Source organism: Danio aesculapii, chromosome 22 (assembly GCF_903798145.1).
Source record: "Danio aesculapii chromosome 22, fDanAes4.1, whole genome shotgun sequence".
NCBI lineage: Eukaryota > Metazoa > Chordata > Actinopteri > Cypriniformes > Danionidae > Danio > Danio aesculapii.
The window spans coordinates 19437186-19455021 of NC_079456.1; the positions used below are offsets into that span (position 1 = coordinate 19437186).

Genomic DNA, 17836 nt, shown 5'->3' on the forward strand with positions numbered 1-17836 from the left:
CGCAGGACTATACGTGTGCGATTGACAGTGTCCACCGAAGTGTTTCTTTTTTTTTTTTTTTTACGATACATTAAGATTGCTGTTCTAAAAACGTTCAGCTCAACGTTAAGCAATTCAGCAACTGTCGGATGCATCTTTAATAAAATAAAATATTAAAGCTCTGTGCCTTGCCATGCTGCTGACGTTTTAAAAATGCAGCTCTTCCATTGCAATAACATGAAATAAAGAACAGCGCTTGTGTCTGCAGCGCATAAACACTACAATGGACAAAAATAGCCATGCCTACTTAAACATTAAAAATAATGCTAGATAACGAAAGTGGTTTTCCATTTGGACATTGCAAGCTAATTATATATCAATTTAACATACCACTTCTTCCCAACCCTTTGGTGTACAATACTAAGACATCCAGCATAAGTGAATGCAGAGTTCTGCTAGTGCACCACTTCTGACCTAAAACTGTTCTTTCTCAAGAATGCAAAATGGTAATTAGGACTATCCTTTAGAGGAAGCTTAAGAATAGAGGCTATACTCACACTAGAGAAGCTGAAAATATATGGCAACAAGAGGAACATTGTGTGACATAAATAGAACCCTGTGGTGTCTTAAACCACCTAAAATCGTATGTCTTTGCAACACTGATTTGACACCATTGCTCTGAGAGCAAGTGAAAATTAGCTTGTTGTCAGCACGGTTTTGTTATTTGGGCAACTTTTCATGAGCAAGTCATCGCAAATTTACAGTAAACATTGAAGTTGTACAGTGCAAGTAACAATTTAGAAAAACTAGCACACATGAAACACCTTTTCTTAGAAAAGCACAAGGACTCCTTTCAGCAAGTGTTCCCTGCTAATTCTGTACATGTGCTGCCTGGAGCAAGCTGCAGCATGTTGCCACGACAGACGTCTGACGTTCGTAAAGACGCATGTGGTTTAGTCTCGTAAAACTCCAGTCGACACATGCTTAAAGCTCTAGAGCTGCCATGTAAAATTACCCTGTACTTAAGCAAATTCTAGACTTTTGCAGCACAGTCTGAAAGACGACTCTTCTGACTGCATATACAAGCTGCATTTCTAACCCTAGCTGGCTTGTGAATGTAATAGTAATAGTTTATCCATTTTAGTGATCTAGAAAATGCATATTAAGGCATTATGAGTAGGCTGACAATTAGCATAACGGCTAAGATTGAGGATGTGCATGCATAAAATGCAGTATGGGTAAAAATAGTACATTCTGTGCAAAAATTGTTTCAGTGACTGAATAATAAAGATGAACAGATTCACCAGTCGCTTCTGAGAAATGGCTCGGTAGTTAAAATTTCAACAATGCCATACTGCCCCCTTTCAGTCATGAACAGTACTGCATTTATCAAACTAATTGATAGCACAGCAAATGCAGCTCGGGTTTTTGAAAAACGCAAGGAATGCACAGGACACCATGTGTATTTCAAATAAATTTATTGTTAATTTCATCCACTGTACAAAGCAAGCAGTTAAGTCTTGCCGTTTCTGACTTCACTGGGGTGGGGAACAGAAAAAGCCGGAGACCTTTTCAAACCGACAGAATTTTCTATTGAGAAGACAGAAATTGGTATATATGAATAATAAATTAGTACATTCACATACAGTATTAAAAGGGTAGTTCACCCAAAAATTAGTTCATTTACTCACGGTACGGTATCGATTTTTTTAGCACTGATATCAGAATGAGTACATCCACAATAGTGGATACATCACTGGATATTATTGGATTTGATCAGGAGCCACAGTTCACATGGCAAAAAAAATGCTTTTCTTAGTATTTTTGTCTCGTTTCTAGTCCAAAATAAAAAAAATATTCTAAATCAAGAAGCATTTTGTAGACAAGTAAATAATATTGTTTGGTTTTCAGAAATAAGGAGTTAAAATTGAGACATTTTCCCTAAAACAAGACAGTGGATTAAGTAAAATATTCTTTCTTTTAACCAAAACAAAATTATTTTGCAAAACAAACTTAATTTAGAATTATTTTTGAAAACAAAATCATTTTTACGCTTCTAGATTTTAGAAATGTTATATATTTAGACTATAATCAAGACCAAGTAAATAAGGCATTTTTCACAGATTTGTAGATAGGGCTGGGCGATAGAATCAATATCGGTATTTATTGACCGAACACCATTGTCAATATCGATTAAAAAAGTTTGGTATGTAGTGTAGATATAAAGCGCTATAGTTTTATTAAAACGTGGCTGCTGAGCAAGCGCCTTTGAAAGCAATGCCAAAAAGCTACGGGTGTTAGTTTGTCATTTCCAATGGGGGTGTGCACTTGTACACCTATTTGAAAAACTTTTCCGAATGCCTAGAGCTCTAGAACTGACCAATCTGCTTCACACTTTGTATAGAATATACACACTTGAGTATTAACAGCAGACTAATTACCTCAGACAAACACAAAGCACACACATTCACGCTTGTCACTTAATGTCAGAATTAAAGCAGACACAAAACTGCAGTGCAGTATAGCAGCAGTGGAGAGATTGTAAATAAAAAAAGGATGTCACCAGAGTGGCTTTTTGGTTTCTTTTCTTGTGCATCCCAGCCACTATCTCCTGATCTGAAAGATTTCTTTAGCATAGTGATATACTTGTAATGTTGCAATATGTATTTGAATAATGATGGTTAGTTCCTTTACGTGAAAGCTCAGATCTGATTATCATAATTTGCGTTGTTTAAAGAGTTTAGGTTTACTCTATCATTCTTATTGACACCTTACAGATGTTGATCGACCCTTACCATTGCACACATTTTGTAACATTTTATTTATCAAGTTTAAAAGTCTTTAACACTTGTTTACTTTATTACAAGAGATCAGATATTTTGTTTAAATATTTTTGTTTAGTAATGTTGGTAAATTAAAATAAGGTGGTTAAAAATAAATAAACCCTAATATTCCTAAATGGATTGTTAAAAAATATTCAATAATTATTTATACCGAATGATATGAAACATGATATCGTAATAAGTCGCCCAGCCCTATTTGTAGAGGCACTGCAAAGTTTAATAGAGTGACAGATGTGTTTTAAGGCCTGTGATTATGTACACATTTCAAGTGAGAATAATAGGTTTGAGCTAAAGAAATTATGATGTTTGGAGGTATAACGAACATTGTTCAATTATTAATACAATGAACACTATATAGTGTTTTAGATTTCATTATTGAATTTCTGCACCTGAAATCTGTTAGACTCCAGAATATCATTAAAAGAACTCATTTAAGCCTTCTTGCGAAATTGTATTCAAATAGCAAAATGTAAAGTGTTTTTGTAATGTAGTGTAATGTAAAATAAGGTGGTTAAACTAAAAAAATCCTAATATTCCTAAATGGAGTTAAAATAATATTCAATAATTATCAAAAATCAAAATTTTCTAATATCATGCAGCCCTATTACTTGTCAAAACACAAATATGACTTGAAGAAAGCTGCAAACCTGAAATCACAGTACTTGTGTTTCCTCCTAGGGAAGTCAACAGTTGCAGATTTCCTTTAAATATCTTCTTTCGTAATCAACAGAAGACGCTCAAAGATTCAAGAACACGTGAGGATGAGCAAATAGTGAGTAAATAATTTTTTTTTGGTGAACTATCCCCTTAACTACAATATTTTCACATTGATATACTGCTAAAATGTATACGTACCAACACACAGACCATTTACTCCAGCGCTTTGACGATCGCCTCGTTCGCCTCTATGCTGATCAGAACCTCGGCCCGGGTCGCCTCATCTGAAGCGCCGACTAGTTCTGACTGGGCTTTCTCCAGGTTTGCTTTCGCCGCCTGCAAAAGACAAGGCTCTCTTGACATTTGGTTCACATTCACTGTAATCTTGACAGAGATGTATAGTGTGGCAACTCAATCTATAACGGCTGACATTATAAAAGTCCCATCAATTGGAACGAGTGTCGTATAGATCCCAGAACTTCAATATCTTGGAGCACCTTATAAGTGAGAAAACTCATCTTTGCCTTAAAAATCAATGCTACTGCTACTTGAGCCACATTCTAGGCTAGCATGGCCGTGTGAGCAAATAAACGTGGCCTCTTTCCTGTGAAGGACATTTGTCACAGTGGCGATTACACAGTGTAAAGGCCAAACATTGCTGGGAGTTAAAGGTCTCTCAGTGGGGATTTGACACATCTGCACCACTTCAACGGTGACTGACCTTTCCTTCCTTATTAACCAGCAAGGCCCCAAGCACAGCTATCTCTAGGAAGAATAAAAAAGCGGCCTATTTAGGTGGAATGAACCCAAAAGTGCTCTTTATTCTGTGTCAGAGAAAGGGCATGTCCGAGAACAACCCGTTTGGAGGCAGCTCGTTTTCGATGCGTCATGCTGCACGTTCAAATCGTTCGGAGAAAGAGGTGACTAAGAGAAAATCAAGACCATTGTATTTGCTTCTATTAATGTTGTGTGGACAATAAACAGCATGCATACAATCAATAGGTGGTCTGTTGGGCTTTTAAAAGCTACATTTAAAGGACAATCCTATAAAAGCTGTTTGAACCAGGGGTGTTCCAACTTGTTCCCAGAGAACCATTTTCAACTTCAACCTTAATGGGCTAGATGCAAAAGATGCACCGGTGAGCTTCCGAGACGCAAATGTGTGTGCTTTAACTTCCGGTTGTATAGAACTATGAAGGAAGAGGTGAAGATTTCCCATTTCGTTACCAAAAATAAGCAAGTTTAAAATAAAAAAAATCTAAGTAGTTTATCAGCGACAGGAGAGAACATCCTCACTACATTGCTGCATACCTTAGTGCACTAATTTGCTTTCATTCTTTCCCTGTTGATGATAAAGGTCGTGCTCAGTGGTTCCTCAAATTCCGTCTTGTCTTCCACTAGAAAAATCTGAACTGAAACTTGAAAATAAATAGAGACCTAACATTTGTTGTGATGGGAATCAGAGTATCTTTCGTCCATATGTATTCCATATGTATTTTCAAACAAAAAAAGGAAAACTAAAAAAGAAAGAACTATAGGCATATTATTATAATTTATATTATTATTCAATTATTCATTTTCTTTTCAGCTTAGCCCCTTTATATTATTATTAATAATATTATTGTTATTGTCATATAGGCCTTGCTCAGAAACAGTAGCCGCGTTTCCACTATCGCGCCTAAAGCGAGCGAGCTAGGGCGAGCCAAGGCCAGTCACGTTTCCACTATCACTTCTGGGGCGTAATCGGGCCAAAGCGGGGCTTCCTTGGGGCCAGCGTCTGGCCTTTTTCGGCCCGCCGAATACCTTGGGCCAAGGAGGGCCAACTGGGGCTTCGGGGCGGGGTTACATACAAAGGCGGAGTTTTCCTGTCAGGTAAAGAGGAGACAAGATGCTTTCTTCCCTTACATTTGTTTTGCTATCGCGCTTGATCAACTCACTAAGAAGAAGAAAAAAAGGATATCTGTGTTCGAAGTAAATGCCGCCGAACTCGAATGTCCTTATCCAGGGATCGCTGTCTGGCCTTACACCAACAGACCACAAACAGTAAGAAAGCAATCGCTTCGGTGTTCTCCATCTTCCAGCTCTCGTAGTGATGCCAGGTTGTGATTGTGGTTATAATTTGAGTTTTTTGTTCCCGCTGAAGTGGGTGGGTTGTGCGACGTTTGATTCGGGGGACGTTCTGGGGGCGGTGTTTGCGTGACGCGCTGCGAGCAACTAGCTCGACAGTGGAAACGCGACATGATTTCGGCCTCATTTCTCAACCTCCCGGGCTATTGGCCCGGCCTGGCCCGATTAAAGCCCTGGCTCGCACTGGCCCGATAGTGGAAATGCGGCTAATCATGCAAACCAGGGGTCCGTTCTTCGTACCTCGCTTAAATGATCTAAGATGATTTGGCAGATCCTGGATCTTTTAATCTTGATAACTGATCTCTGGCTAATTTGGTTCTTCAAACAAGTTCACGAACCAGATTAGAATGTCTGGATGAACTGATCTGAGATCGCTGTGTGTGTGTTTTAAAGGACAGATCTAACAATCCTCGAAATAATGATCAGCAATGCAACGATTGGCTGACAGCACAGCAGTGTAATGACATCATCCGATTACTATTTAATTGTTTAAGTTAATTTAGCATCACAAAAGCATTTAGATATTGTTAAAGGTGTCTGCAACTTTTGTGAAGCATCAAATCATCGTCATATTACCTGTCAAAATAGGTTCATGATTGCATATATTAATCCTTTTAAAAAGTCGCATATTGTACATGCCTATTATCATACACAAATTGTACTAAAGCGATTGTACACATTTGTATCTAAACCGTTAATATCAATACATTTTCTTTTTGAACCACCAGGTGGCAGTCTATGTACTTTTATTTCGGAGTGTAGATTGCACAAGTTTTATTAATATATATTTTAAACTTATATATAGTTAAAATATATATATTTATTATTTTCCCAAGTGTATACAACTACTACTGTAAGAAAATATCAGAATTCGGTACAAACTTTCAGTATTATCTTTGCTTGAACTGACCCGATCTAATCCCGTTTATATAAAATGAGCCTGCTTCCTAGCAGGTTTGAGCTACCAGAACTGTTGCTATGACAACAACTCTCGCATGAGTTTTGAAGAACAAGCACCGCCTACATGTGTATAATGAATTTTAAAGTTGTTTTTCCATTTTCCTACCCTAAACCAAAAAACAGTAATAGTGAAAATCTCTTTTTTTTTTTTCTTAAAATTCCTTTTTTTGTTTGAAAACAGATATGGAATGGACGGAATATACCCTGATTGATAAGTATCGTGTATGCTTTGGTCATTGGATTTTTATTTTAACAAAACCGATAACAAAAAAACAAGCTTTTTTTCGACTTTCCTTTTAAAATACAAAAAAACAAAAATTGAAATAAGAGGCGTTTTTCTTTTTATGGTGTAAAATGGATAAGAGTAATTCCAGTGGTTTGGATGTGACATTTGCAGTAAAAACTCAACACATAAATTCACATAGAAAGTATATGTTAACATTATATTGAAACATCCGTTTATATTTTGCAGAACAACTGACCACAGATTTATGGGAGCAGAAGAATATCAATCTGTAAACATGTTTTATACTTTAAATGAAGAAAATAAACATGCATTATGGATGTGACCAAAGAACTCTACGAGTTTGCAGTACACAGTATACTTTGTAGAAATTCTGTAAATAAAACTGCACAAACCAAAAGAAATAATGCTAATTAAAAGGAGAAGAGTTGGCTCACTATAGAACAAACATAACTGATTTTATTTAATATTTTTGCATTTATGCGGAAAAAGTGTCATTATGGATGTGACCGATGTGAAATTGCCACTTGTGTGACTTTGGTAAATTAAATATAATAGTTTGAAAACATTTGACAGATACATTTAATCTGTAAAATACTTGCTTATACAAAAAAAAAAAAAAAAAAAAAAAAAAAAAAACAGTAAACGGTTTCCATATTTTGGTGAAAACCTATTTTTTTTCATGCCAATGTTGCCATTTGTATGGAATTGCTCATAAGCAAAATTTTAAAATGACCTGATTTTCATTTTTTATTTCAAATAACAAAAATAAAATCATCAAAAAAAATCTCATTTTTAATACTCCGAGATCAAATAGACCTACTTATTTACGTTGACGCAATGCTGCCACTCACAGGCTACTATGCTATTATATTTATATTTTTCCACTCCCTTATGTTTTAAAAAGGTATTTTCTTGTGATAACGGGATTTCGTTAAGACATATTTCCTTCATTAAAACGACAGTTGTCGCATAAGGGCCGGTTAAAGGCTATATAATATTTATTTCCTTGTTAGTAGTGTTTCAAATGGAACAACCTTTATTTTGACATTACATGCAACTTTTCGTTGCTTTACTGAACACTTTTCGGAAAAGAAAGTTTTAACAGAGAGAATTTTGAGTTTATTGCCCTTTCAGCTTCTCTTGCTATGACATGGCAAAAAACAGATCAAGTTTACCACGTTTTATAAATAACACTTTTCTATAATTCTAAAAATATTCTAACAGTAAAAAGTCAGCAACAGCAATAAATACACATGGCAGAATACATTAATAATAATAAGATTAAAATCTAAAACAGTTTAAGGTTTTAAAAAAATTTACAATTTTAGAAGTATGCACATTTAAAAATATTTCATTTAAAGTCTCTCTAGATAAAAATTGTTGTCTGATAACATTAAGTACATGTTTAACAGTTTGATTTGTTGCAATGTTGACATTTTAGGGGTTCTTTTCCTTAGAGTAAATGTTCATGTGTGAAAGTTTTAATATTGTCAAATCCATAATACACAGACCTGATACTGATCAAATTCCTGATTAAAAATTTTTAATCAAGATAATTTTTTTTGTCACATTGCCATAGAAGTCAGTCGCAGACATCAAACAACACCCAATCGCAAATGGCACTCTAAACCCTTGTAATGTTTTTCGTAGCCCAAAGTTCCAAAACATGGTTTGTTTTAAAATGTCAGGTGAAAAGCACCCTTCTGAAAGCTAAAATGATGAATGGGACACCCTACAGTTTCATGGACACAACATAGAAATGCTGGCCAATGTAAATCTGGAAGACCACAATGTGCACCATGAAGCATGCCATTTGGTATTGGCATTGGAAACTAAGCAAGTTGGAGCTCTCGAGGATTAGGAATGAACATACCTGGTCTATTTAAGGAATTTAAAAACATAGAATAACTTATTTAGCCTTAATAAAGACCTACAAGCATCCAACATTGTGTTTGTGGTAACTATTATTTATTTATTTTTTGAAATGGCAGCCAATTATTCTTCAATATTGTAACGCATTAAAAATAAATCAGAATTATATAACTGAAATTACATTAGAATGTTTTCTCGAATTATTAAATTTGACTGATCACAGCATATCAGAAACTCACTGCAACATCCAGCGATTCCAGTGGGAAGGCCTCCTCCGCCAGCAGCTGCACTGAAGAGTCTGCATTAACGGTGACTGATCCACTGCTCACTGCAAACACAAACCACATCACATCACATCTCATCTCATCTCATCTCAAGCACAGGAGGACAGGAGTTCACAGAGTGCAATTCACTTGCTTGAAGAGGCTCTAATTTGTAGGACAAGCCTGACCTCTTCTGGATGGATTTGCACATTTATATGCAGTGTGTAATAAATGGATCAGCGTCAGACATCTTGACGGCAGATCATATTCCAATCTGCCTGGTTCACAAAAGAAATTCTCGTCGCACAAATGAATCACCATCTTTGAAGTGTGTAAATGGGCATCAAAATATCATCGTCACATCCATCCAACCTCCCATTGTCATTCTCTTTAAAGTGCTGCTGTGATTAATACATGTTCAAATGCTCAAACTGGTCATCATATTAATAACACTGCTTTCAAATGACATTTAAGGGGTTATGAACTAACTAGGGTCTTTATTTTGTAGCCTTCTGAGATGTAATAATTTTGTACATAACAAAAAATCATAGCATAGAAGGAATATGCTTTTTTTGACCCTCTTCATCAGAACTAGGGATGTACCGATACCATTTTTTTGTAACTGATCCGATATCGATACCAAAATTCTGAGTATCGATTGATACAGATCCGTTCTCGATACTGTGCCGTTTTTTTTCTTCTCTAAGCATACAGTTTCTAAAGCTCTTGTGCTAAACTTAAATAATAGATCTTCTTTGGTAAAAATAACAGACCTTTAGGCTTATTATAGATGACAGACGGCACAATCTAACTAAAAGCCTAATGCTTGCTGTAAACTAGACTACATTATTTGAGCATTCGTTATGACATTGATCTGTTGTGGTCCAGCCTGTTTACTTTTTCATTATTAAGATTTTTCTTTGAAATCTGTAATAGGCTACCACTATTGACCATAATCATTGGTAAAATAATCAGCCTTTTAGCAAAGTCTGATATTTTCCTGCAGGTCTGACGAAGACTAAACTAAACTGTCTGAGGCCAGTTTTACTAAATAATCCCTCGCCAAATCTGCCCGTGAGTGAGATGGAGAAAGTTCACAACAAGGTCCGCTTGCATGCTTCAGCGCCAAAACACAAACTGGTTTGTTAAATAAAATGTTGATATAAATACAATTACAGTGAAAAATTCAGTTTCAGAGTAGCCTATATTAGGCTAAATAATAATTTTGATAATGACAATGCATATTGCGCCGGTCAGTTTCACTTTTATTAAAATCAACCACTTTGACCCCAACAAGCTAAGCTTTACAAACTACTCTCAGCACTTAACTCAAATAAACTCAATAAACTCAGTTGGAAGGATGAGAGAACAGAAACTCATTGTGAGAATAATCTTACACAGCGGCGCACATCACGTCTGTGCAGCCAGTGCGTGCATGAATCGCTTGATGCATCACTGAGACAGCGCACAGCCCTTCAGTATCTGCGGACACTTTCAAAACGGAGCAGCACAAAGGGAAGAAATCAGTGCTTTGATGATCTGTCCAATGTATTATTGATTCTTTTCTAGTAGATAGGCCTACTTTGTGTGTGAAGAGCAGGTAATAACCCTCTCTACTCCAGTATTGCGAATGCAGTCTGCTGATAACAGACACAGCGCAACATGATTTAGAAACAGCAATGAACTCCTTGTTGCAGGTCAAAATTAACCCATTTAACGCAAAACTATTTCCATTTCTCCACAGATTTTTTAAACAAACAGGAACAAATAGTCTTGGAGAAAGTTTTTCGTGTTGTCATGAACTCGACATGCAGTTTGAATTGTGAATGAATGGAGAATGATTAACAGGCGCAGCGGCAGGAAGTGCTGAACCGAACATAAATTTAAGCAAGTGAATATTCACCTGTGCTTTACATTAAACTATACAATGACTTTAGAACATCTGGGATATAGTAGGCACAAATGCCAACTCTCTAGTGCCTTATCATAGGCTACCTTCATACATTAGTCGGCATATAAACACATAATATATCGCACCGCAAGATCGGATTTGGATCGGTACCAGCTGACCGATACCCGATCCAGCAAAAATATGCGGTATTGAAACAATATCTGATCCAACTATCAGAATCAGTGCATCCCTAATCACAATGCCCTGTTTAAAAGAACGTGGCCAATTGTACACTCAGAAAAAAACACCCACTACTATGATTAAGTTTCGCATATTAACAAAAGTTGAATGTACAGTAGAAGTAGTAGGTGTGCGACTTCTGTGGAGGCGAAGCTTATACACCATTACATCATGAATAAGAACATTCCATTTTCTATTATTTTGTCAGACCGCCTTCAATATAAGCTGAATTTAGAGGAAAAACAAAGATGACTTCTAAAATTTAGAGGATGTTTTATAGTAATATTATGACCTCTTATAGGTCAAAAGACCAAGGAAATTTTGATTAGTCAGATCATGATCTTTAATTTAAAATTAATCAAATGGCAGAATTTGGTTAGGAGTCTGGTACTACAAATTCAACCGAATTACAAATGATAAAATAAAGGCAAAATTATAGTTAATTACCCAAAATCTTGACCAATTTCTTAAAAAAAATAAATAATAATAATAATAATTAAAGATTAAATAAAGTAATAAAAAATTAGCAAACAGTAACATTTTATTCTAACTTATTTTGTTACTGAATAATCAAATTATAATTACTTAACTTATTTGAATAGTTTACTAAGTAGGGGTGTAATGTATGGATCACAACCCACATTTCGGAACGCACATGACCCACGGATTAATAACTAACTTGTAGGTTAATCCAACATTTATAACAATTGCAGAGAGATCGCCACCCACGTCATTCAAATCATGTGTATGAAAGCATTTTAGCTTCCCTGTAAAATATAATGACGGAAAAAGTTATGGTGGGACCTACCTAAATGCTTTCTTAGGTTATTAATTAAAGGTGTTTTCCGTCACTGATTGTTTAGCCTGCATTAATGCAGTGTAAAGCTGCACAATTAAACATTAAAAGATTGTGATCTCATTTCAAACCCGTGCAACATGAATGATAAATGATAATTTACTGATGTTTATTCATTCTTCCAAGCGCTGCATTCAAATATGCATTTGATCGAGATTCAGTTTAGACTTTTTCAGTTAGTTACAAACAATTAAATAACACAGTAGTACTGGGAGAACAGTTTATAGTTCAGATATAAACACTGATGTTTAGGGTAAAGATTAAAATCGTTTAATGGAACTTGAATGTTGTAGCAATTACATTGTTTAACCAATAGGTGGCAACAAACAACCATCAAAATGATGTCACTGTATAGGTTTTCAAAAATGATCCACCTATAATGAAACAAGGTTTTACGTGTGAATTTCGGAATCATTAATTGAAAATAAATTTTATGTTGTACAAGATTTTTGTTTAAAAAAATACAAATAAAATATATATTTATTACATATTTATTGCCACATCAGCAACTTATGGCTATTTCGTGGCCAAATGGATATACATTAAACTATTACATGATAAAAACTAATTCGTATTATATAAAAAAAATAAAAAATAAATTACTTAGACAAATATATAAAATATAAATAGATAAAATTTACAAAAAAATGTTTTCAAAGTTAAATATGGTTTTTCAGTTCTATTTTTGATTTAAAAAAAATGTAAAACTCTTCCTGGTGGTACCTTTTTAAAAATGTCCATCAAAGTGCTCTCCTTATAAAAATTTTGTCTAATGGAATTTAAACTTCTACATTCCAACAAAATATGTTTGATGGTAAGAGCAGTCTGGCAGTTATTCGTTATTTAATAAATATGAATGTGTCAACCTAGAATGTCCAATTCAACATCTGGTATAGAGCGTCTGATCATGCCTGGTCTCAATATTATAATTTGCTAAATGCCTTTCATTTATTTTCAGGTTAATTTCATGTAATTTGTTGTTGATGCAGTCGTCCCATTCTCTTTGCCATGTTTCATTTATGTACAAATTGATGGTGGTTTTCAAGTCATCAGGAGGAATTAAACATTCGGTCAAATAAAATAAATAAATGAAAAGCAAATGACGTTTGTTGAAAATGATCCGATCCATGACTCTAGTGTGATCAGAAACCGTGATGTTTGTGATCCGTTATATCACTAATTATAATATCATATTTTGGAATTTTTTTGATGTAATTATGAGATTAATACATTTTTGCTTATTTGTTTATTTTTAAAAAGTCTTTGATATAAATTAAATTAATTTATTCTTTTACATTAAGCTTTTTTTTATCTCTGATTTAATTGAAAAGCAGATTGTCCAAATCAATATCATTCCACAGCATTACTACATTTCATCTCAAATTTGTCTGCTTTGGGGATTTCCTGAAATCTTTATGAGGATAATAAAATGGAACCAGGAAACACTACTCCATTATCAAGCACCTGAACACTGTGGCAAACTGCATACATGCAGTACTGCAGCTAGAACTCACCAAAATACTTCTTAGAGGAACCATCGTCACTGAAGACGGTGACTACACCAGGCCGGAGCACCTGCAGTGTGGGGACGTGGGCTGGGAGGATACCAAAGGCGCCTGTCAGTGTTGGGACATCAATCTGTTTTACACTGGCTTCCTTGAAAAACACCTGCAGAAAGCAAAACAAGCTTCAATGCATCAGATGAAGAAAGTAAAAAAACAACAACCCTGACCTAACATTTACCCAACAAAACAAGTGGTTAAAAACAACAGTGATTACATGTTTAAATATGAATGAATATTCCCACTTTACAGGGAACGTTACAGGTTTTCAGTTATCGGTAACAAATGCTGGATACAAAATACACAATGCTAGCCAATTTTGGTACAATCTGTTAGACAAGATATCACAGTGAGAATACCTCAAATACCATTGTGTAGTTTTTGCATTTACAAAAAGTAAAGAAAAAATTATATAAAGAGAAAAAATGTAAACTACAAGCATTTCATTTAAGTAACATCACATGCTGGGCTTATAGACACAGAAACAGGGTGCATTTGTCAGGTTTGCTTTGTATTGGTCTTTTATAGCATTTACTTAAAGGAATAGTTCACCATAAAATTACAATTATCCTTTACTTACCCTTTTTTCAAACCTCGGTGAGTTTTTCTTCTGTTCAACACAAAAGAAGATATTCTGAAGAATGTTGGAAACCTTTAACCACTGACTTCAATAGTATTTGTTTTTCCTACTATGGAAGTCAGAAGTTTCAGGTTTTCAGCATTCTTCAAAATATCTTTTTTTTTTTTTTCAACAAAAGAAAAGAAACTCTAAGGTGTAGAACCACTTGAGGGAGGGTAAACAGTGAGTTCATTTTAATTTTTTGGGTGAACTATTCTTTTAATATGCACTATTTACATTTCATTTGATGTTATTCTGATTGTTTTGTTTTTGATGTTTTTCCATATTTTATTTATTTTTCTTTTATAATTTATCATTTCAATTTATATGACACTGCAAGATTTTTTATTTAATTTTTATTTTAACACCCACAATGAACAAAGTGACAATTTTACTGATTTTAAGATATTAAACAAATGTAACTTTGTTCTTTCATTTCAGAAGCAACTAACTACGTTAAATGACCAATTACATTTTTGATCTGTCATTTGACTCCAGAAATGTCCTTCATTTTAAAGCTAAATTTATAAGCAAAACCCTGAAAAAAAAACATTTAAGCTAAATTACATTTTCAGCCTTTTAGGGATTAAAAATGAAAATGACGTCATTTACACACCCTTGCTTCTAATCTAGTTGGGTTCCTTTCTTCTTCTGAACACAAAAGATATTTTGAAGAATGGTAGATACCTGAAACCATTAACTCCCACAGTATTTGTTTTCCTACTATGGAAGTCAGCGGTTACAGGTTTTCAGCTTTCTTCAAAATATCTTCTTTTGTGTTCAACAAAAGAAAGAAACTCAAAGGTTTAGAACCACTTGAGAAAGGGTAAACAGTGAGTAAAAAAGTTCATTATTATTTAATATTCATTATTTACATTTTCATTTGATGTTATTCCGATTGTTGTAGGTAGAGCATAAATGCTCAGATTTTTTACAAATTTTTCTTTTATAATGTACCATTTCAAATTATAAGATAGACTGCAAGATCATTTTTATTTTAACACCCACATTGAGCAAAATGGCAACAAAATGGAACAAATTTAACTTTGTTCTTTAATTTCATAAGCAACTGACTATGTTAAATAACCAATTGCATTTTTTGATCTGTCACTTGACTTCATTATGTCCTTAAAGCTAAATTTGAAAGCAAAACCCAGAAAAAAAAACTTTAGCTAACTAACATTTCAGCTTAAGAGATTAGATCTCTCAAAAATGAATGCCATCATTTACTCACCCTTGCTTCAAATCTACCGGAGTTTATTTCTTTTGAACGTCTTGAACACAAAAGAAAATATTCAAAAGAATGTTGAAAACCTGTAACCATTTACTTAAATAGTATGTTTTTTCTACTTCGCAAGTCAATAGGTTACAAGGTTTCAGCTTTCCTCAAAATATCTACTGTGTTCAACAAAAAAAGAAACTCAATGGTTTGAAACCACTGGACAAAGAGTGAATGGTGATTAAATTAAATTTTTGGATGAATTATCCACTTAATGCTGCAAAGACAAAAGCTGTGAAACAATTTCTTGCTCAAGCACTTACATGTCGATACAACAATACTTTAAATGAACAATTCAAACAAAAATGTATCCTAATTTATCAGGTGTAAACATTTTAAAAATACATTTTCATCCTGAAGCGTCTTATATTAAAGTCAAGGTGACAGACGTGCTCCGAGCCGATGCTAACAGTCTGCTAAAGTCATTCAAACGTCTGTGCATGAATTACAAAGCAGAAATCCAAATAATGTCATGTTTGAAACTGAAATTACTATTGTATTATTTCTATACATTAAAAGAAATCTCCAAAATGCAAAAAGGGACAGAAACTTCATCACAACCTCTTCGTTTAGTGACAAGTTTTGCAAATAGTACGCGCAACATGCACGCGCGTAACCAAATCGTACTACAGCTACAACTAACAGCAAACACATGGCAACCTGAATATAAAAAGCATCACGTAGATCATGTAATAAAACAGAAAACATTAGAGCCGGTGTTCATGCTACTATTAGCATGTTAGCCGAGCGTGTAGGCCCGAGTACCTCTGTGGGTGATGCGAAAGTGAAGGACATCTGAGCGGAGGGCGCGTCGGCATAAGAGCGCGCGTGTCTGAGCGCCGGGGCCGCGCGACGGAGCAGAAACCTCGCTGCAAACATTTTCACCACGGAGAAGCAAACCGACCTTTACCGCACTAGAATGCACAAGCCTCGGCTTCCCTGTCCACACAGACTGTCAGTCAGAGAGTGAGCGGCTGATAGGACAAGGGCATAGGCAACCTTTCCCGCCAGGCTTTGCGCGAGCTCCGGGCTGATGGGATATGTAGTTTTTTAACGAATATATGGGAACATAGGCCATGTGACCCTGGATCACAAAACTGGTCATAAGCGGTGTTGGGGAAAGTTACTTTATAAAGTAATGCATTACAATATTGAGTTACTCCTCCAAAAAGTATTCAAAAGAATTAGAATACTTCCATCACAGAAATGTAAGGCTCTCATATACACACACCCTCTATACATAAGCTCACATGATACACCCATACAAATACACACTCCATACATATAGGCACATGATACACCCCATAATACACACTCCATACATATAGGCACATGATACACCCCATACAAATACACACTCTATATACACCATACAAATAGGCACATGAAACATAACATACATAATACACTCCATACATATAGGCACATGATACATGATACACTCCATACATACAGGCATATGACACATTGCATACATTTACACACCCCATACATGATACACTCCTGTCAGGGTCTGGGATAGAACCCAGGTCTCTGGTGTGAGAGGTGAGTCCATGTTACCACTGAGCTACTGGAAGTTGATGAACGCTCTGCATACACAAGCTCACATGATACACTCCATACAAATACACACTCCATACATATAGGCACATGATACACTATATACATAGTATACACCCCACATACATATACACCCCATACAAATACACATTCTATATACACCATACATATAGGCGCATGATACATCACGTACATGATACACTCCATACATATAGGCACATGATACATTGCATACACACTCTATACATACGCACTCCGTACATATAGGCACATGAAACACTCTATACATATATAAACACTCTATACATTGCACACATTTACACACTATACACTCCAAGCATATGCACACCCCCATACATATACACAACACACTCCATACATATAAGCACATGATACATTTACACCCAGAACCCAGGTCTCTGGTGTGAGAGGTGAGTCCTCATTACCAGTCAGCTACTGGAAGTTAATGAACACTCTGCATACATATACACACTATACATATGCGCACACCATAGATATACTCACATGATACACTCTAAACACTCCATTTATATGCACACATGATACACTCCATACATATGCAAACATATACACTCACGATCCACTCCTGTGAGGGTCTGGGACAGAACCCAGGTCTCTGGGGTGAGAGGTGAGTCACAATACCACTGAGCTACTGGAAGTTGATATACACATACACACATGATACACCTGATACAAATACACACTCTATACATATTCACACATTCTATGAATAAGCACACATGATACACTCCATTCATATAGGCACATGATACATTGCATACATATACACCCCATACAAATACAAACTCTATACATACAGTGTCAGTGTGTGAGAGGTGAGTCACAATACATGATACATT

At 35.2% G+C, this 17836-nt stretch overlaps 1 protein-coding gene across 1 annotated transcript; it reads right to left on the reverse strand.

Annotated features, from left to right (window-relative positions):
- Positions 1–1440: 1440 nt before the first annotated feature.
- Positions 1441–16422, reverse strand: atp5f1d (ATP synthase F1 subunit delta). Its single transcript, XM_056448356.1, has 5 exons — positions 16161–16422; positions 13450–13603; positions 8925–9013; positions 3678–3815; positions 1441–1569 (listed from the first exon to the last, which is right to left on the reverse strand). Exons 1-4 carry the CDS (start codon positions 16272–16274, stop codon positions 3693–3695), a joined length of 480 nt encoding a protein of 159 aa, XP_056304331.1. The 5' UTR covers positions 16275–16422; the 3' UTR covers positions 1441–1569; positions 3678–3692.
- Between the last annotated feature and the right edge of the window lie 1414 nt (positions 16423–17836).